Consider the following 17,557-nt stretch of genomic DNA (forward strand, 5'->3'; position numbering starts at 1 on the left):
TGACCTGATTGTCTCGTGTTTCTTGGTGTGACTTCCTGCCGGAATTGACGCGGATCACTCGCGGCTCGCGCAAAAAATAGACCAGACGCCGAAACTGGCGCTTCAACATGGGCGCCGAAAGGAAGCGGCCTCCGCTCCGCGCCGCTTCCGCGTCGCTTCTGCGTCCGGTGTGAACCAGGCCTTAGTGAGAGAGTAAGTTAATGGCCGGCAATGCTGTATATCTTCGGAGCTCAGACAGTAAGTCCGAAGGTAAGGATTTTTCCACAGCAATATGTTCCTTCCTAGAGCTCACAAACAGAGAGTGGATTTAATTAGGTTCTTCGAACACACCTGCCGGCTATGATTAGTATCGCTGGATTGAGGAACATGTCATAATCACCTATGAAAAAATGCAGTTCTGTTAGGATCAGCATAAGTGTATGTAATACAGTGAGCTTGATATTTAATTGTGGAACTGTCCTTACCACTTTCAAATAATGTGCATAATGTGAATCTCTGAAAATGCTTAAGTCATGCACAGATCCTGGCCATTTTGCTTTCACATTTGTGATATGGAAGATTTTAGTCAACTGCCTTTTTTTAATTTGATATAATATTACTAATCTGGAATATTAAGAATCACAATAGTAACTGGGCTGCACATTTACATTGTGAACCCCCTTTCTGTTCACATAATCCCCTTCATTGAGGCCTTGAGATATGGTCTATAGTCTATGGTACCAATCACGTTAGTGAAGCCTGAGTGACTTATACTGTAATCGGTATGGTCATGATTGCATGATCTTCATAAAAATTCAAAAACATGATCTTCATTATGATAGCCTAAAAAAAACTGCTTTAAAAAAACTTCTTTACAACATTGGGTCTTAAGTGGCTTGGAAATGCCACAAAAAAAACCTAAAACTGTTTTTTAAACCTAAAAGCGCCAGGTAAACTCCGAATGACACGACAGACAGCACTTTCCATCAAGTTCTCTGCATCTCCAATAGTGTAAAGGAAAGAGCCACTCGCAAATAATCTTAGGGCAATGCAAACAGTTTGTGCTGTAGTTAAAGCCCGACTCCGACAAGTCAAAAATAAATGCGTTTCCAACAAATTAATCATGTAAACGACAATCTCACGAGTCACGAGAAAAAAAAAAATATCTCTGAAAGTGCACTATCGCGCTGCGCTGGACTTCCCGTATCAGCTCCGCTTATAAAGCAGGGATCTAATCCTGTTAACATGAAATAAGCCTGCTCGCGAGCAGGTTTAAGATTGCGCACCTGTTGCTATGACAGCAAGTTCAGGATGAGCGTCGAAGAACCAAACAATCCAAGATCATGCCAAATCGCCAACAATCAGATCCAGCTAAGTGAGTTAGCGACGTACGAAGAACGAGCCCCCGGAGTGGGATGTGTCGCACACAAATCGTTCCCTCGGGAAACTCGTGACTCGTCAAGAGGGTTCCGCTCGCTGAGCGTTTTTGTCACCCATGACACAAACATTATGGGAAGCACGCTATAGCCAGACGGGATTTAAACTCTGTCGGCTGAAGACGCAAGTTTTGTCTGAAGACGAAAAAAGTATCAAGCACAATGTTTTCTCACCATTCCTGATTTGTAACACGTGGTCTTGCGGCTGTCAGAGCAGAAAGTGCCTGTTCATGTGTAGATTGCACAAGCTTATTTCATCCATTAAGATCGAACGATCTGAAAAAGCATATACATTTACCTGCCCACACCCTCCCTTCAAAGAAATCAGGACAGAAGTGGTCGAAAGTGGACAAAAGAAACAGATTAAAACACCAGGTGTAAACGGGGATGTGTCTCCCTCGTCAACTTGATCTGATCAACCAAAACGCATCTTAAACAGGGCCTGAGTGAGCTAGTAGAATCAGACAGTCTTCAAGATTATTGAGATTCGAATGGGGCAAGGGCCGCCTCTGCGTGACGTCACAGCACCATTACTTGACATCCTGTGTGTTGTGTTGCATAACAAAAGGTTTTTACTGTTGTTGTTTTTCTTGTCCTCCTTCACTATATTTTGCTAGTATAAAAATATACATCTTATAAAATGAATAATTCCGGTATTTGATGCTTACTGGTCAATAACAGTGTTATGTTTACTATATGATGTTTTATTAACAAATTTCAGGTGGAGCACATTCAGATAATTAACCTAATTAACACAAGAGGAGCACATAATCAACTCAATTAACAAGATAATGTATACATACACAGCAGACTTCTGTTCCTTGACAGTTTTCCAGCAACACTCCACCCTTAGCAGCATAAATATTTTTTATTCGAATATTGTATTATTTGCATAATTATGTTACACTTTGTACAGTATAAAATGATTATATCGGTAAAAAGTCCCCATAAAACATAAAAACACAACATTGCTTGGTCTTGTTGAAATGAGAGGACTGTTTGATGAAGTTTCCTCCTGCATTCTGATTGGCCACAGAGACGGATCCTAAACGCTTCCACTATGACATTAACAAACGTACCTAAAAACTGTGTCACTAGGCCGGGACGAACGAAGGCTGAACGTCGAGGGATCCGATCTGAAGTTCTTAGAATAACCGTTTGTGCTGTTTGCAAGAGCTCTACAGTGACTTTGAGAAATGAGAACAATGTCTCCATAAAAAAAATAAAAAATCATCATTCAAATGTGGGCTTCTTTGTTTCTGGGCTTTGTTTATGTGTTCAATATTACATAAAACGCAGGATGTCTCTCTTCTGATTCATGTTTCTCATGCAGTGAGACACAGTTTGCTTATGGGGACAATTCTGTTATGCTTTTGAAATTCAAACTAATTTAAAATGACCAATAAACTATAAAATGTGTCAAATATGAATAAGTACCATAATTAGCCATGAGAGGAAAACAATATTTAAGGGCCTCATTTTATTTTGTCGATTTATAACCTTTGCCAAACAACGTCCTTCAGCTCTAACAATGTATTGTGTGCAGATAGATAGATAGATAGATAGATAGATAGATAGATAGATAGATAGATAGATAGATAGATAGATAGATAGATAGATAGATAGATAGATAGATAGATAGATAGATAGATAGATAGATAGATAGATAGATAGATAGATAGATAGATAGATAGATAGATAGATAGATAGATAAACATAGTGGCACCATGGTACTTCTTTGTTAGGTGAAGATAATTCGGGTTTAATGTCAATCCATGTCAATTGGATAGATAGATAGATAGATAGATAGATAGATAGAAGAATATTTATTTAATTTTAGGAGAGAATATTTGCACAATTATAAAGTAGAATATTTACTTCAAATCAACCATATATATATTATGGCAACACTTTACTTGTAATGCACCTCTAATGCACAGTTATAATATATAATAAAACGTATCTATTCATTGTTACATCTTTAGAAAGTATATTGCATTAAAACAAGGAATCTGCAAATATTATAATGCATTTTACCTTTGGTAATATATAAAAAATATATAAATATAATAAATCAAATATAAAATCCTTATTATAAGTATATATATATATATATATATATATATATAATATGAATGAGACAATATTTGCAAAATTATAAAGTAGAATATTTGTATTTATTTTACTTGTTATTATAGTTATATTTTATTTTTATTTTATAAAAGATCTATTTCACAGATAAAGGACATTGATACATGCAGCGGTCTTGAGTGGTTATTATTAGTGCTGGGCAAAGATTAATCGCGATTAATCGCATCCAAAATAAAAGTTTGTGTTTGCATAATATATGTGTGTGTACTGTGTATAATTATTTTGTATATATAAATACACACATATGCATGTATTTATTTAAGAAATATTTGCATGTATATACTGTATATGTATTTATACATAATTTATATTATATATAAATATAAATAATTTATATATAAATAAATAAAAAATCTTAAATATATACATGCATATGTGTGTATTTATATATACAAAATAATTATACACAGTACACACACATATATTATGCAAACACAAACTTTTATTTTGGATGCGATTAATCGCGATTAATCTTTGCCCAGCACTAGTTATTATATAATACAAATATTTTTTTAATATTTAAATCTAGTATCATCCTTCCGCTTGTAGGTCTACAGTGACATGTACGTTAGCAGCTGGGCTCTATGGATGCGGTGCGATGATAAACACTGGAACGCTGTATCGACCAATCAGCTTCCAGGAGCAACACGACCTGCTTTAAATTGAACGCTGAGGACTCTGGGATGAGGCTGCTTGTGTTTGTGGCTATCAGAGCAGGCTCAGAGCGACTACATCACCATGGATCAGGAACACGCGTGTTGTGCAGTGGTACGGGACACACTCACCCAAATCCCCGAGCAGTGAACCGACGTGTCATCTGAGGAAACTCCATGGAGACGGCCGGAACATCCGCTAGCCTGAGCCAAAGAGCAAAGCAAAAGTTACAGAGCGATCAGAAACACACCATCTAAAACCAGAGACACAACACACCTCAGTCCTCCGAGACACTTTCACACACCTGATCCTCATGCTCTAACTAACTAACTGACTAACCCACAACACAATACCCATGAGCTAACCTAAATAAAACAGGCTAAATCGGAGCTGGGTTACATTAGAGGTGTTGGATTGCTGACGTGATCAGTGCCACGATTAAATGACATACAACCTGAAAGGGGTCGTCGTCATAGCAACCTACACCTGATGGGGATGTGGGCAGCATTTGGGGGGAAAAGGTCATAGGTCATGAACTAATTTGCAGGTTAATAATCAGCAAGAAACAGCATTCACAACCCAATTTACTTCCATTACGTGATGCATTTACTAGTATAACAGGATGTTCAGTGAATTTATTGGACGGTGAATGTAAATAACATGGTAATTGGATATTGACTGACGTGCTTTAAGACATATCATGCGACTGTATGACTAGCATATTAATTTACCAAAGTATTTACATGCCGCTCCAAATTACTCAAAGGAATACCATGGAACCACACTAATAGCACAGGTATACTAAGGCAGGGGTTTTCAATCTTTTAGACGCCACGGACATCCACACTAACATTTAAAAGCAATCTATATAGTTTCTTGAGGAAAGACCCAATTTAGACTGTAAATAATTAATATTATAAATATGTCTAAAATATTATTTGGAAAATGTCTAGTTTCTATTAAGCTATATTATGTTGTTTTCTACACATTTTAATATATTGTTATTCATTTAAATCTCGTTTTAGTTATTTAGCCTATCATTTTTTCTGGTAACGTTGGATACTTCAAAGAATATCATGGTTAAACCACAGTAAAACATAGTGGCACCATGGTACTTCTTTGTTAGGTGAAGATAATTCGGGTTTAATGTCAATCCATGTCAATTGTATGATGTTAAATGTCCCTTCCTCTAACAAAAACTCTGTTATATATTATATAGACAGATGCTTACACAGATGCTGTCTACATAGGCAGCATTTTGAGCATTTCAAATATTTGTGGGTCATCTATAATATATTTAAGGCATCATAAGCGAAATTTGATCCCAATAATGCTGTTTAGCAAAGTCGCTCACTAGATTTGAGCCACAGCCAAGAGTCTCTATCAGTATAAAGGAGAAACTTTCCCTTTAAAATGATGATTAACTGTCCATATGTACAGCAAATACACTCTATATCCTCCCTAAACAATCTCTACAATTATACTAATAGTTCTGATATATTAATATACGACTGTTTGGGAGTAATGAAATACTCGATATGACAGTTAAAGGGTTCAGGATTTTCGACATCGGACCTCATTTTCAAGTGAGCCTGGTTGTTATTCATCAGTGGAGACAGTTTTCAAAAAAATTCATCTAGTCCTTACTTTTGGATAGTTCGCCGGTGCTAGGCTAGCGCAAGTCAACGGTGCACGTTAGCCTGCCATTAAAAACAGTTTTACCCACTCCACAGTACACCAAAAGCAAATAAATTATAACGCCAGACTATCGATGTAAATGTCTGTTGAGAGAATAATGTTAGAAATCAAAGTGCTCTTGCATCTCAGGCAAAAGTCTCATCATCATCGGCAGGTAAATACACTTGCGTGATTGTTATGTGGACCGGCTCTCTCGGTTTCCTAGGTAACCAAATATAACTCCGCCGCTGCTGTAGACTGCTTATAAATACAGGGAACAAATTATAACTAATGCAATGTGATGAAAGGGTAGTTTGATTTCTAACATTATTCTCTCAACAGACATTACATCGACAGTCTGGCGTTATAATTTATTTGCTTTTGGTGTACTGTGGAGTGGGTAAAACTGTTTTTAATGGAAGGCTAACGTGCACCGTTGACTCGCGCTAGCCTAGCACCGGCGAACTATCCAAAAGTAAGGACTGGATGAATTTTTTTGAAAACTGTCTCCACTGATGAATAACAACCAGGCTCACTTGAAAATGAGGTCCGATGTCGAAAATCCTGAACCACCCCTTTAATCGAAATCAATTGACACACGATAGTAAAAGGTTAGGCCTTAACAGAGATTAATGCTATCTTTAAAATAGTGTACTGATCAAATTGAAGGCTACTAGAAGAACAGTAGGTAAAATCAGCCACATTAATACCAGCTTCACCAAACTATATGAATTGCAATTGTACTCTAGAGTTTGTCATTCCCGATCCCCTGTAATCATAGCTAAAAACTAAAATGCTTTTTTTATTTTCTTTTTTTTTTTATAGAAATAATGGGGTGTTCAGAAAGAACTAAAAGGAGGAAAATATCAGCGAAAGTGGAGGAACATTTGCGTCTACTTGAAAAGGAGTCTATGATTGATGATTTGTTGGCACATGATTCTGAAAAGGAAAACCCACTGGATGATTTGTTAGAGCATACTGAAAACGAAGATTCCACGGACACTTTCTACGATGCTTGTGATGAGATTTGTTATGAGAATTCATCAAATGATTTAGAAGATGAAAATTCCTCAGATTCTTTTTATGATTTTAACATTTCCTCATTTGATGATTTGGATTCTGAAAACTGGGTGCCTGGTTGTGATAGTGACTGTGATTTGCATGGAGATGAATGTTCTGACTTGGAAGATGATAATGATGATGATTCGCATGGGCTTGCAGAGTGGGCTGCAGAATTCAACATACCACAAACAGCACTGTCTGCACTTCATAAAATCCTAAGGAGAAAGGGCCTTGATATCCCAATGGATGGCAGAACTCTTATGTCAACTGACAGATCTTGCAATGTGGCGAATATGGCTGGGGGGTCCTACTACCACTTTGGAATCGAAAATGCTCTCATAGCTGAACTAACATCTTTAGGACATTTAGCAAATGTGACTGATACTCTCACACTTCGAATTAACATTGATGGATTGCCCTTATTCCGTAGCTCCAGTATGAGTCTGTGGCCTATTCTGGGTATGATTAAGGAAATTCCAGAGTGTAGTGTCTTTGTAATTGGAGTGTACTCGGGTGCGTCCAAACCCGCAAATGTGCAAGAGTATTTACAAGAATTCATTGTAGATATGAAAGCCGTTTCTCAGAGTGGTATTGTGTACAATGGTGTACATTTCAGGGTACCATTACCCGATGCTTTTATTTGTGATGCACCTGCTCGTGCCTTTCTTAAATGCTCCAAAGGCCATACAGGCTATTATGGGTGTGAGAGGTGCACTCAAAAAGGCCAGTACATTAATGGGAAGGTGGCTTATCCTGAAATATCAGCAGAGCTCAGGACAGATGAGCAATTTGGTAGGCAAGGCTATCAACAGCACCAACTGTCAGCCTCCCCCTAAATGATCTGGGTATAGGTTTAGTTACCAGTTTTGTGTTAGATTATATGCACCTTGTGTGCATGGGGGCAATGCGTCAGTTAATATTTCTTTGGTTGAAGGGGCCGCTGAAATGCAGGCAATCTATGAAGTTCTTTGTTGTAATGTCAGCATATATGGTTTCTATCAGGCAATATTTACCTAGCAATTTTGCAAGGAAACCACGATCCTTGTTTGAATTCAGCACATGGAAAGCTACAGAGCTTCGGCAATTTTTACTTTACACTGGCCCTGTTGTTCTCCTCAATAATATACCCAGTATAATGTACAGAAACTTTTTACTTCTATCGGTCTCTATGAGAATTCTTCTGAGTCCTGCCTTGTGTTCTCCTGACAATTGTGACTATGCTGAGGAGATTTTGAAACTCTTTGTAACAGATTTTGCTGCAATTTATGGCACTGAATTTGTCAGCTATAACATGCATTCATTGATCCACCTAGCTCAAGATGCACGAAAATTCGGTCCGTTAGATAGTGTTTCAGCTTTTCCCTTTGAGACATTCTTAGGTAAACTGAAAAAACTTGTCTGTCGGCCTCAAAACCCTGTCCAACAACTCGTCAGGCGGATCCATGAGAAGCAGAAAGTGGCAAGCCAAAAGACCACATCAGTTTTCAGCCCACTTAAACAGCTCCACTTTTCTGGACCATTGATTAATTCAATTGCAACATGGGAACAATACAGGCGTTACAATGATGGACAGACACTGATCTCCTCCTCTCGTGGCGATGACTGTTTTTCTGTAGGGGGAAGGATTCTTACTGTGCGGAACATTTTGTCACATTCTGGAACTGTTAAAGTCCTGTGTAATTTCTTTGAAACTGCCAAATCCTTTTTCACCTATCCAATGGACTCATCATGTCTTGGAATCCTTTTTGTTTTTAATTTATCTGAAGACTTGCAGCTGTTACCTGTGGAGGAGTTAAAAACAAAAATGGTGTTATTGCCACTCAAGACTGGATATGTGGCATTGCCACTCCTGCACTAGTGTGCTACTTATTTGTTTGTTTTTTTTGTTTTTTTATTGTTTTAATTTTTTGTATGTATTTGTTTTTCTTTAAGCATGTTACCTTTTGCAATAGTAGAATTTATAAATAGTGGAGGATTGGCAGTTATACCGACCAAATGGTTTATCGGGCCTGAGGAGGATGAATGCTACTGGCCACCAGCAAGGATGAACATGGCAAAGGCGGTCATAGAGCAACAGGACCCTCACACTGACTGGGCGACATACAAGTTGACTGTCAAGAGAAAAGTCGGTAAGGTGTCCATTTGTATGAGATTTTTCTGACATGATGAGTTCACTGTTGATTCGGTTTAAATTAGCTCTGAATGAAACTAATTGCCACTCATTTGTCTCTTTCCCAAAGCAACGTATGAAATTGCCCGCACAAAATTAGTCGAGTATGAACAGAACACAGATGTACCAACCGAGTCCGATTCTACAGAGAAGACGGGAAGGGGGAAGCGCAAAAATAGGTGAGGCTATTTGAATTACTACTACTAAATGGATGATGAAAATTTGAATTTGAAAAACTCGTTGATTGTGCTTGTATATTATACATTTCTAGGCGAGTGATTTTGTCCAGTGAGGATGAGGATGAGGATGATGACAATTGGTCCGGCAGCCAAATCAGGCCTACACCTCCACCCACCCTCAGGTAATCACCTCCACACTGTAATTTTTTTTACCATTTTGGTGATGATCGCTTCCTTTGGTTGGGTGGTTTGATTCTTGGCTTTTTTGTGTGTGTTTTTTTGTTGTTGTTGTTGTTGTACGAGATTTTTACAGTGTGGATTTTTAAACAGTGCACCGGCTCCATCCACCCTCAGATCTGTGCTTACACTTCCACCGCCTCCATCCACCCTCAGGTCAGTGCAGACACCTGCACCGCCTCCATCCACCCTCAGGTCAGTGCAGACGCCTGCACCGCCTCCATCCACCCTCAGGTCAGTGCAGACACCTGCACCGCCTCCATCCACCCTCAGGTCTGTGCTTACACTTCCACCGCCTCCATCCACCCTCAGGTCAGTGCAGACACCTGCACCGCCTCCATCCACCCTCAGGTCAGTGCAGACAAGGAGCTCCTTGTAGCGCAATGAGTTTTCTGTAGTGAATCGAGTTCTTGTGTCTGTCTCTGCCCGCGAACTGAGTTGTGTGCTATGTGCTTGATCTTCGTATTGTGTTGTCTACTTTTTCATTTGCACCGGGTAACCTTAGATGGCCCGATGTTTCAACCCATCACCACGTCACCACGTCACCAGAAACCCCTCGAAGACAAATCAGGGACAACATGTTTGTTCGCATCTTAACACTGCTTGAGGAGATGAAAGAGACACAAAGAATCCAGGGGAGGATGCTACAAACGCTTCTACAACAGCGTGGCAACATGAGCACCACCGTCTCTTCTACCCCAGAGGGTTTCCCCCTAAAGACAGTTATGGATGTGGAAATCATGGAAGAAAAACTAGCAAACCCAAACTTCATGTCCGAACTGGTATGTATGTTAAGTCTAGGGTAGTGCAACTCAATAAAATTGTTATTGGGGGGCTTGCAGTGAATTTGATCTGAAACTCCCCAGGTGTGCTCACACTAGGGGTGGAATGGACACAGAAGTCACGGTTCGGTTCATACCTTGGCTCAGACATTACGGTTCGGTATGAGGGAAGGAAAAGGGAGGGAAAAGCAAAAAAAAAAAAGCATTTTTATTTTATTTTGCATATCAGTCTGTACCACCAAAGTAAAATAAATGTCTTAAGCCTTGTATTTTTTAAATAAGTTTTATTAATAAAGTAAAGGCATAGAACCAGTTTATTTGTAGTGCACTGACAATTTTATATAATTAGTTTAAATTAATTAAAAGACAAAAATATATTTTTTCTTTGTTTAGATATGTTTGGTAATTGTACCTGAATGAATTTAAAATTAATTTGCTATATTTCAGATCAATATTTTTGTTTTCCATAATTTTAATTAACACTAACTTTATTCTCATCTGAATTATAAATACTTTATTTCTGTATAAAATAATACTACCATTAAAAACATTTTCTTTTTCTTTTTTAATCAATGTAGAATATGTAACTTAAAAATAAACAGATTAGTGCTCTGTTCAAGAAATGAAAACCAATGCAATATGATGAATGTCCAAAAGACGGCACCGACAGACTGTTTTTAAATGGGGTTGGATAAATATTTTTTGCTTTTAAACAGTGTGTGTGTGTGTGTGTGTGTGTGGGGGGGGGGGGGGGGGTGTGTGTGAGAGAGATTTTGGTTGGGTGACAGTTGTAGGTTACAGTTTGACAAAGGCACAATGTTCCGCATTACATTAATTTGCACGCAAGTTTTATTTATTTTTATACCGTGTATTCTCCGTGTATATTCATGCACCGAACCGTGACACCCGTACCATTTCGGTTCAATACGAATACATGTACCGTTCCACCCCTAGCTCACACCCATGCTTCTGGCAGTTTTTTCATGTTGAGTGGTTTACGCCAGTGAGCAATATACTGTGGATAAAATAGCTTTGTATTGCCTTTGTTCCCCCTCAGGTTGCAGCTGTGACTGACATGGGGGGGGGGGGGGGGGGGGGGGGGGGGGGGGACTGTTGACGAGGCCACAAAAAGGATGATGACCTTCCTCCTAGACCATGGCCTATCCAGGCAGTATAACTTTCTGGGCCGAAATGGGAAGAGAGAGTTCAAGGCCTTAAAACTGTATGAAGTATTATATGGTAGGTGTGCATGTGGATAATGTTTTAAGTTGTACCGATAATAGAAAGGTGTCACAATACCCTAACATTATAAACATGTCGATTTTAAATATTGTTAATGGAGCATTTGTTGTCCTGGCTAAGCATTGTGTTCGCACATGTCTCTCAGTTGCTTAGCTTGTGTGTTTAAGAGAATGTCTGTATTTCTAATAATAATCTTAATTTATATAGCGCTTTTCTTAAAGGAATAGTTCACTTTAAAATGAAAATTCTGTCATCATATACTCACCCTCAAGTTGTTTCAAACCTGTATGAATTTCTTTCTTCTGCTGAACAGAAAGTAAGATATTTAGAAGAATGTCAGTAACCAGACAGTTACTGATCCCATTGACTTCCATAGTAGGAAAAATATATATACTATGGAAGTCAATGACACCAGAAACTGTCTGGTTACTGACATTCTTCTAAATATCTTACTTTCTGTTCAGCAGAAGAAAGAAATTCATACAGGTTTGAAACAACTTGAGGGTGAGTATATGATGACAGAATTTTCATTTTAAAGTGAACTATTCCTTTAACATAGTTGTCTTTACAGTCCTGGCTGAGAGTTGTGTTGGCACATATGAAGTAAGTGACCATTATATTTGTTTCTTGAAGGAGGCTTAAAGAAAAACGCCATGACCAGCCAAATCACCCGTAAAGATGACGAGAAGGCGGTCTCCAAGTGGCTCATTGGTGCTAGGGACCGGGGGGTAACAGGCCCGACAGGCAACCCCTCAACAAGGACTTCAGGCTCCTTTGAGGTGGAAAGAAACTAATTCTGTCTGTGACAGTGAGGGAACATTGCAAAAGCATGTTGTCATAAATTTTACTTAAATAAAAATGTAATTAATTGTATTACTGGTCTCTTTGTTATTGTAGCTTGTGTTCGGGTCTGTGGGACCCGTTTTCAATGTTTGCTAAAAGAAAGTTTTCTGTGAAGAACATAAAAAATTACTTATTTTCAATGACTGCACATGGTACACCCTCCTACACATAACTATTACATATGAGGTGTTCAGCTCTACTGAACCCGAGAACAATAATTGTAGGTGCTTTGAAACTTAACTGTGTCCTCCTCCTAACTGGGCCTGCTGTGTGTGTGTCTTGTCTGTGTGCCTGAATATTTTTTTTCTGCAACTGCTATTCCCACACAAAGTTACAAAATTGTTACATTTCAAGCAGTTTCACCTGTTCTGATTAAGTTCTAAGAAATGAGCACCAATAATGATCAAAAATCTTGTTTCTATTTTTATTTTTTTATTTTTTTATAATTGAATTCGACTCCTGAGGCTCATGGTCAAGTGGGCTGCTGCAGTCTTGCAGACTGTGTCCTGAAGAGACAGGGCTTGGAGAGGTGCACTCTGGGAGATGTGGTTCCTGGAGTTCAATGGAGTTGTTGTAGTCGAAGACCTGGTTTCCACTACCCTTCTCCAACTCACCCTCGAAGACCAGAGTGCTGTTCACGTACAAGCGAACGTGCCGAGCGCCCACGTCCAGATCCTGTCAGAACAAACACATGCATATTCAAATGGATCACTAAATGTGAGTGTTACCAATGTGCATTTAATTTATCTATAATTATCACGATATTCACATCATTACTGGGGAAGAAAATGCATCCCACATGTTTGTTAGACCTCAGTAATTAATGTAAATGTAACTCCACAGGAAAGCTAGCTTTTAATTTAGGGCCACATGAAATCTGCATTAAGTCATAAAACGTGAACAATTTAATCAATCTTGGAAGATGTAATTAAGTGAAAATATAACAATTTACCACAAAACATAAAAAAAAAAGTAAGGTGCTGCATAGGTACAACAGAAATTGTATACTGTTTAAAATAAAATATATTGGTTGTATTACGCTCCTTTATTATTATTCTTTTATTATTACTTTGAGTAGTACATTTTACTGTACAATATTTACATATTTCTGTCTTAATTTCTTCGTTACAGCAAACTTTTACGATAGATAGATAGATAGATAGATAGATAGATAGATAGATAGATAGATAGATAGATAGATAGATAGATAGATAGATAGATAGATAGATAGATAGATAGATAGATAGATAGATAGATAGATAGATAGATAGATAGATAGAGGGGTAACTATAAGTGATAGTAATAGTGATGCTTGATTTAGCGAACACTAAATACTATAGACTAGGAATGAAATAAAACAGATCCAGGATCAGGAATAAGATTATCACACTCATACATTCTCTCACACACTGACATCATTCACACCCTACCGTTGAATCTCTCTGGATCTGTACATCAGTGAACGTGTAACGAGACGCTGAAGCTTCTGTGTCGTAGACGAGTGCAGTGATCAGACTGACGGAGCGCTGGTGTGGGGGAGATAAACTCAGCTAATCCCTACAGCTAATCTCCAACTGTTCTACATACACACACACACACACACACACGTTGTGTGTGTGTAGCTGCCTATGATGGTGTTTTGACCAGCGGAGAACTCATGAAGAGCTTATGAAATGTGTAAAGGAGTCAAAACAGCGTCAGGAATCCCTCCGTCACACACACAAACACAGATCTGCTGTGAGGAGACGCGGTTCTGACGCCTGTACCGATCCCTGATGGGAAACATCGCGGCTGTTACGAGAACAAACAGGTTTGCTTGAGCATTGTGTCCTTTTAAGGGTTGTATCTTGTGACATCATGTCCTGTTTAACCAACGTTCGTTTACATGTCTTTAGTCCGTTTGGAAGCAAACCGAGACCCATCTTTTTACTCTGCTTGTTTGTAGCGCACCTGGGTTCAGATGGTATTCAAATAAACAGGGCGTGTGTTTTCTAATGCAGAATGTCAGCAAATGTTCTTGATGACAAAGACTGAATTGATCGTTTGGATTGAAGGAGTTGCTCTTGCTTTTAATAAACACAGTTACAGTGTTTTATCGTCCTGTTCTGGGTGTTTGTGCTTTCGGCTGTACTCACATTAATGCGGTGGTTATAATTCCAAATTTTGATGCGAGAGATGTTGAAGCCTGGGGATCGTTCCACATTCCTGATGATGAAATACAGCTGGACCGGCGGGTGGAACGGACACGTCCACATGTGACGCACTTTTGTGGTCTATACAGATACAGACCACATGCTAATTTTAATGCATCAATTATTATTAATTAGTGGGCTACAGTAGTAAAGTACACTAATACTTGTCAGTGTGTGAATACTTTCATTTTCAATAAATTCAAATTGATAATATCTCCATTAACAATGTTAGATCTGCTCGTTTCCTCGGCGTTATACTAGATGACTCTTTATCTTGGAAACCTCAAATTAGTGCCATAAGTACAAAAATAGCCAAAGTGGTCGGTATATTAGGAAAAATCCGGCACTTGATTAACAAAAAAGTTGCAATTATGTTGTATTATTCAATGTTGTATCCATATATCAATTACTGTAATGTTGCTTGGGCTAGTACCCATCCAACTAAACTAGAATCTATTTTTCGACTTCAGAAGCGAGCTTTAAGAATAATATTTTGTGTAAATCGTAGACACTCCTCCCAATCACTGTTTGCTCAGGCAAGTATTCTTAGTGTTTACCAAGTGAATCAGCTTCAAATTGCTTTATTCGTTTATAGCTCTATAAAAAAGTTATTTCCCCAGCATTTTTGTAATATTTTTATTTTTAATAATGAATTGCATCAGTATCCGACTCGTAGTAGTCGTCTTATTAGGCCTCCCTACTCTTGTACGACTCAAACACAGTTTAGTATATTATACAGAGGGTCAAAGGTATGGAATAGTCTCCCCCCATCATTTGTTGAGGTTTCTAAAGAACAGTTTAAACAGAGAGTAAAATTATTGTTACTAAGTTGTTTGAATTTTCCATATGGGTTTGTGCTTTAAATCCAATTTTAAATTGTATTACAATATGTTTTTAATTTGTTAAATATAATTGTTTCTATGGAGATTGCCACTAATTAAGCCCCTTGAGGGTTTTTCGGCAATTGTCCATCACATTCTTTTTGTGAAATGTATAACACTGTTTTTTTTCTTGTTTTTGTTTTTGTTTGTTTGTTTGGTTTTTTTAATGTTTGTGATGTGAAAATAAAAAAAGAAAGAATACTTACTTTAGTTTTCCCGTTGATGAGGGCAGCGAGATTCCCGGGCTGGTCCGTGTTTCGAATGTCCAGGTCATGTGGAGACACGTAGAGTTTTAGGCTTTGAGGACAGAAGAACTGAACTTCTGTGAGCCCGACCTGGCCCGGGTCAGAGCCATATAGAGAGAGAGTTGCGACAACTCCATTGACAACAATGGAACGCTTTTTTTTTACAGCAATGGCGGCTCGTGGAGCCCCTCAATAGTTCCCGGAAGTAGCAGCAGCGCGGTAGAACAGACCGTTTGTGATGGACTTTTATAAAAGGTAAGACGTTCAAAGAATACGATTGTATATTATCAGTACATCTGAATCAAATTAACTTGTATTAAAGCATGCTAGTTGATTATTGCTCTCTAAATTAGTAGTTTTAGGGGACGTTATCAGATAAAAGATAGGTCATTGGATAAAGTTAGTAGCGCATAACAAACCACGAACTGCCTATTAATATTAATGCAGTTTTATCCTTTGTTGTGTAATAAGAGGGAAAGGCTTCTAAACAGGGGTTAAATATAACATTGGGGAGTGTGATATGTGGAAGTGATAAAATGAGAATATCCGTTTCATTCCTCATTAAATGTGCAATAACAAAACAAAAACATTATTTAAGATTGCATTTTTGAGTAACAAAAACGTATGGGTGGAGTTTTTTAGACATTGTGTTTCTGTTGACTATTAGGCTGTCTATATTATGTTTCAGCTCAGCTGATTTTTGGATTGATGGGAAAGCGAAATGGAAGTTTATTTGTGAGATTAAAAACAATGCTTAAAAGCAGCAAGCCATTTTAAAAAACAAATCACACTAGACTTAATGGGGAATAATACTAAATACCACAACATGTAATATATACTACTACTGAATATAATTTGTCCCGTTTTTGTCTCCTTTATCTCTCTCAACACAAGAAGCTCAAAGGGATTCAGTGGATCATGAAGACTCCCTGCACTGACGCTCTACCCTCACCTTCAGTTTCAGCATATTTTCTCCTCTCTGTGTCAGACACCACAAGAACAACATAGTGGAAATGACAGACAACATGCTTGACATGCAGTTTATTAGACATTTATAAATCCCATTGTGCTAAATCAATGCAAAAGTATGTATATATATCCACCCAAAGGTGTAACCTCTGAATGCAAATTTCCATTGTTAAAAGATATTTCCAAGTGAAAGAGGTCCTGGCTATTTAGGGTGCCGTTTGTGACAGGGCCAAACTCACAATTGCGTGACATAAATAGCAATTGCAAGAAAAAGTCAGAATTGCGAGATAAAAAGTCACTGTTTAACATGTTCAAACAAATAATGTAGCAAAATGATCATTCAAATGTTATTTTTCTTAATTGCATTTACACCCACAGTTAAGACACTTGCGATTGCATTTTCATTAAATGTCCCGCAATGAATGAAGCAAAATTCAATGTGCAAATTGAAAATGCATTCCGCCCTGTCAATCACTGTGTGAAGTTGGCCCCGCCCCCTCCCTCCCTCCCTGTCAATGACTGTGTGAAGTTGGCCCCGCCCCCTCCCTCCCTGTCAGACTGTGAAGTTGGCCCCGCCCCCTCCCTCCCTGTCAATGACTGTGTGAAGTTGGCCCCAAGCAAATTCCTTGGGAGTCAGGAAAATTAAAGTGCAGAAGAAACTCGTCATACGTCATAAGGTATCCTTGAGAGTTAAACAAATGACAAACTAAAACAATACCCTTTTCAAACCAGCTTTTAAAAAAATACTTTTGTGTTTATACAAAATACAACGGTTATTCCAAATAAAAAAACGGTGCGGAGAGAAGTTGTGCTTGTAGATCAGTTTCCAAGCCAATAAAGCTTGAGCATGAAAGGCAG

The 17,557-nt window shown here is 38.3% G+C and overlaps 1 protein-coding gene and 2 long non-coding RNA genes across 6 annotated transcripts; 1 reads left to right on the top strand and 2 right to left on the bottom strand.

Moving 5' to 3' along the window:
* Window positions 1–6,016: 6,016 nt before the first annotated feature.
* On the bottom strand, window positions 6,017–9,034 carry LOC309509226. Its single transcript, XR_014209829.1, has 2 exons — window positions 8,900–9,034; window positions 6,017–8,740 (listed from the first exon to the last, which is right to left on the bottom strand). It is a non-coding gene; the product is annotated as an uncharacterized lncRNA (long non-coding RNA).
* On the top strand, window positions 8,739–9,885 carry LOC309509225. Of its 4 annotated transcripts, none has more exons than XR_014209826.1 (4): window positions 8,739–9,088; window positions 9,200–9,308; window positions 9,401–9,490; window positions 9,612–9,885. It is a non-coding gene; the product is annotated as an uncharacterized lncRNA (long non-coding RNA). The 4 variants fall into 4 exon arrangements; XR_014209827.1 differs by having other exon boundaries at window positions 9,639–9,885; XR_014209828.1 differs by having other exon boundaries at window positions 9,663–9,885.
* A 2,944-nt stretch (window positions 9,886–12,829) lies between these two features.
* LOC309509016 (protein KATNIP homolog) lies at window positions 12,830–15,812 on the bottom strand. The gene is made up of 3 exons (XM_082183520.1): window positions 15,692–15,812; window positions 14,548–14,685; window positions 12,830–13,087 (listed from the first exon to the last, which is right to left on the bottom strand). The coding sequence occupies exons 2-3, from the start codon at window positions 14,665–14,667 to the stop codon at window positions 12,845–12,847; spliced, it is 363 nt and encodes a 120-aa protein (XP_082039646.1). The 5' UTR covers window positions 14,668–14,685; window positions 15,692–15,812; the 3' UTR covers window positions 12,830–12,844.
* Between the last annotated feature and the right edge of the window lie 1,745 nt (window positions 15,813–17,557).

This window comes from Leuciscus leuciscus (genome assembly GCF_965113295.1).
Source record: "Leuciscus leuciscus genome assembly, chromosome: 11".
Lineage (NCBI taxonomy): Eukaryota > Metazoa > Chordata > Actinopteri > Cypriniformes > Leuciscidae > Leuciscus > Leuciscus leuciscus.

Excerpts from the sequence above, each read along its gene's own strand:
- LOC309509016 (XM_082183520.1), bottom strand. The coding sequence starts at position 14,667 with ATGTGGACGTGTCCGTTCCACCCGCCGGTCCAGCTGTATTTCATCATC. Across the intron at positions 13,088-14,547 it reads ATTATAACCACCGCATTAAT|GATCTGGACGTGGGCGCTCG; the intron begins GTGAGTACAGCC and ends TTGTTCTGACAG.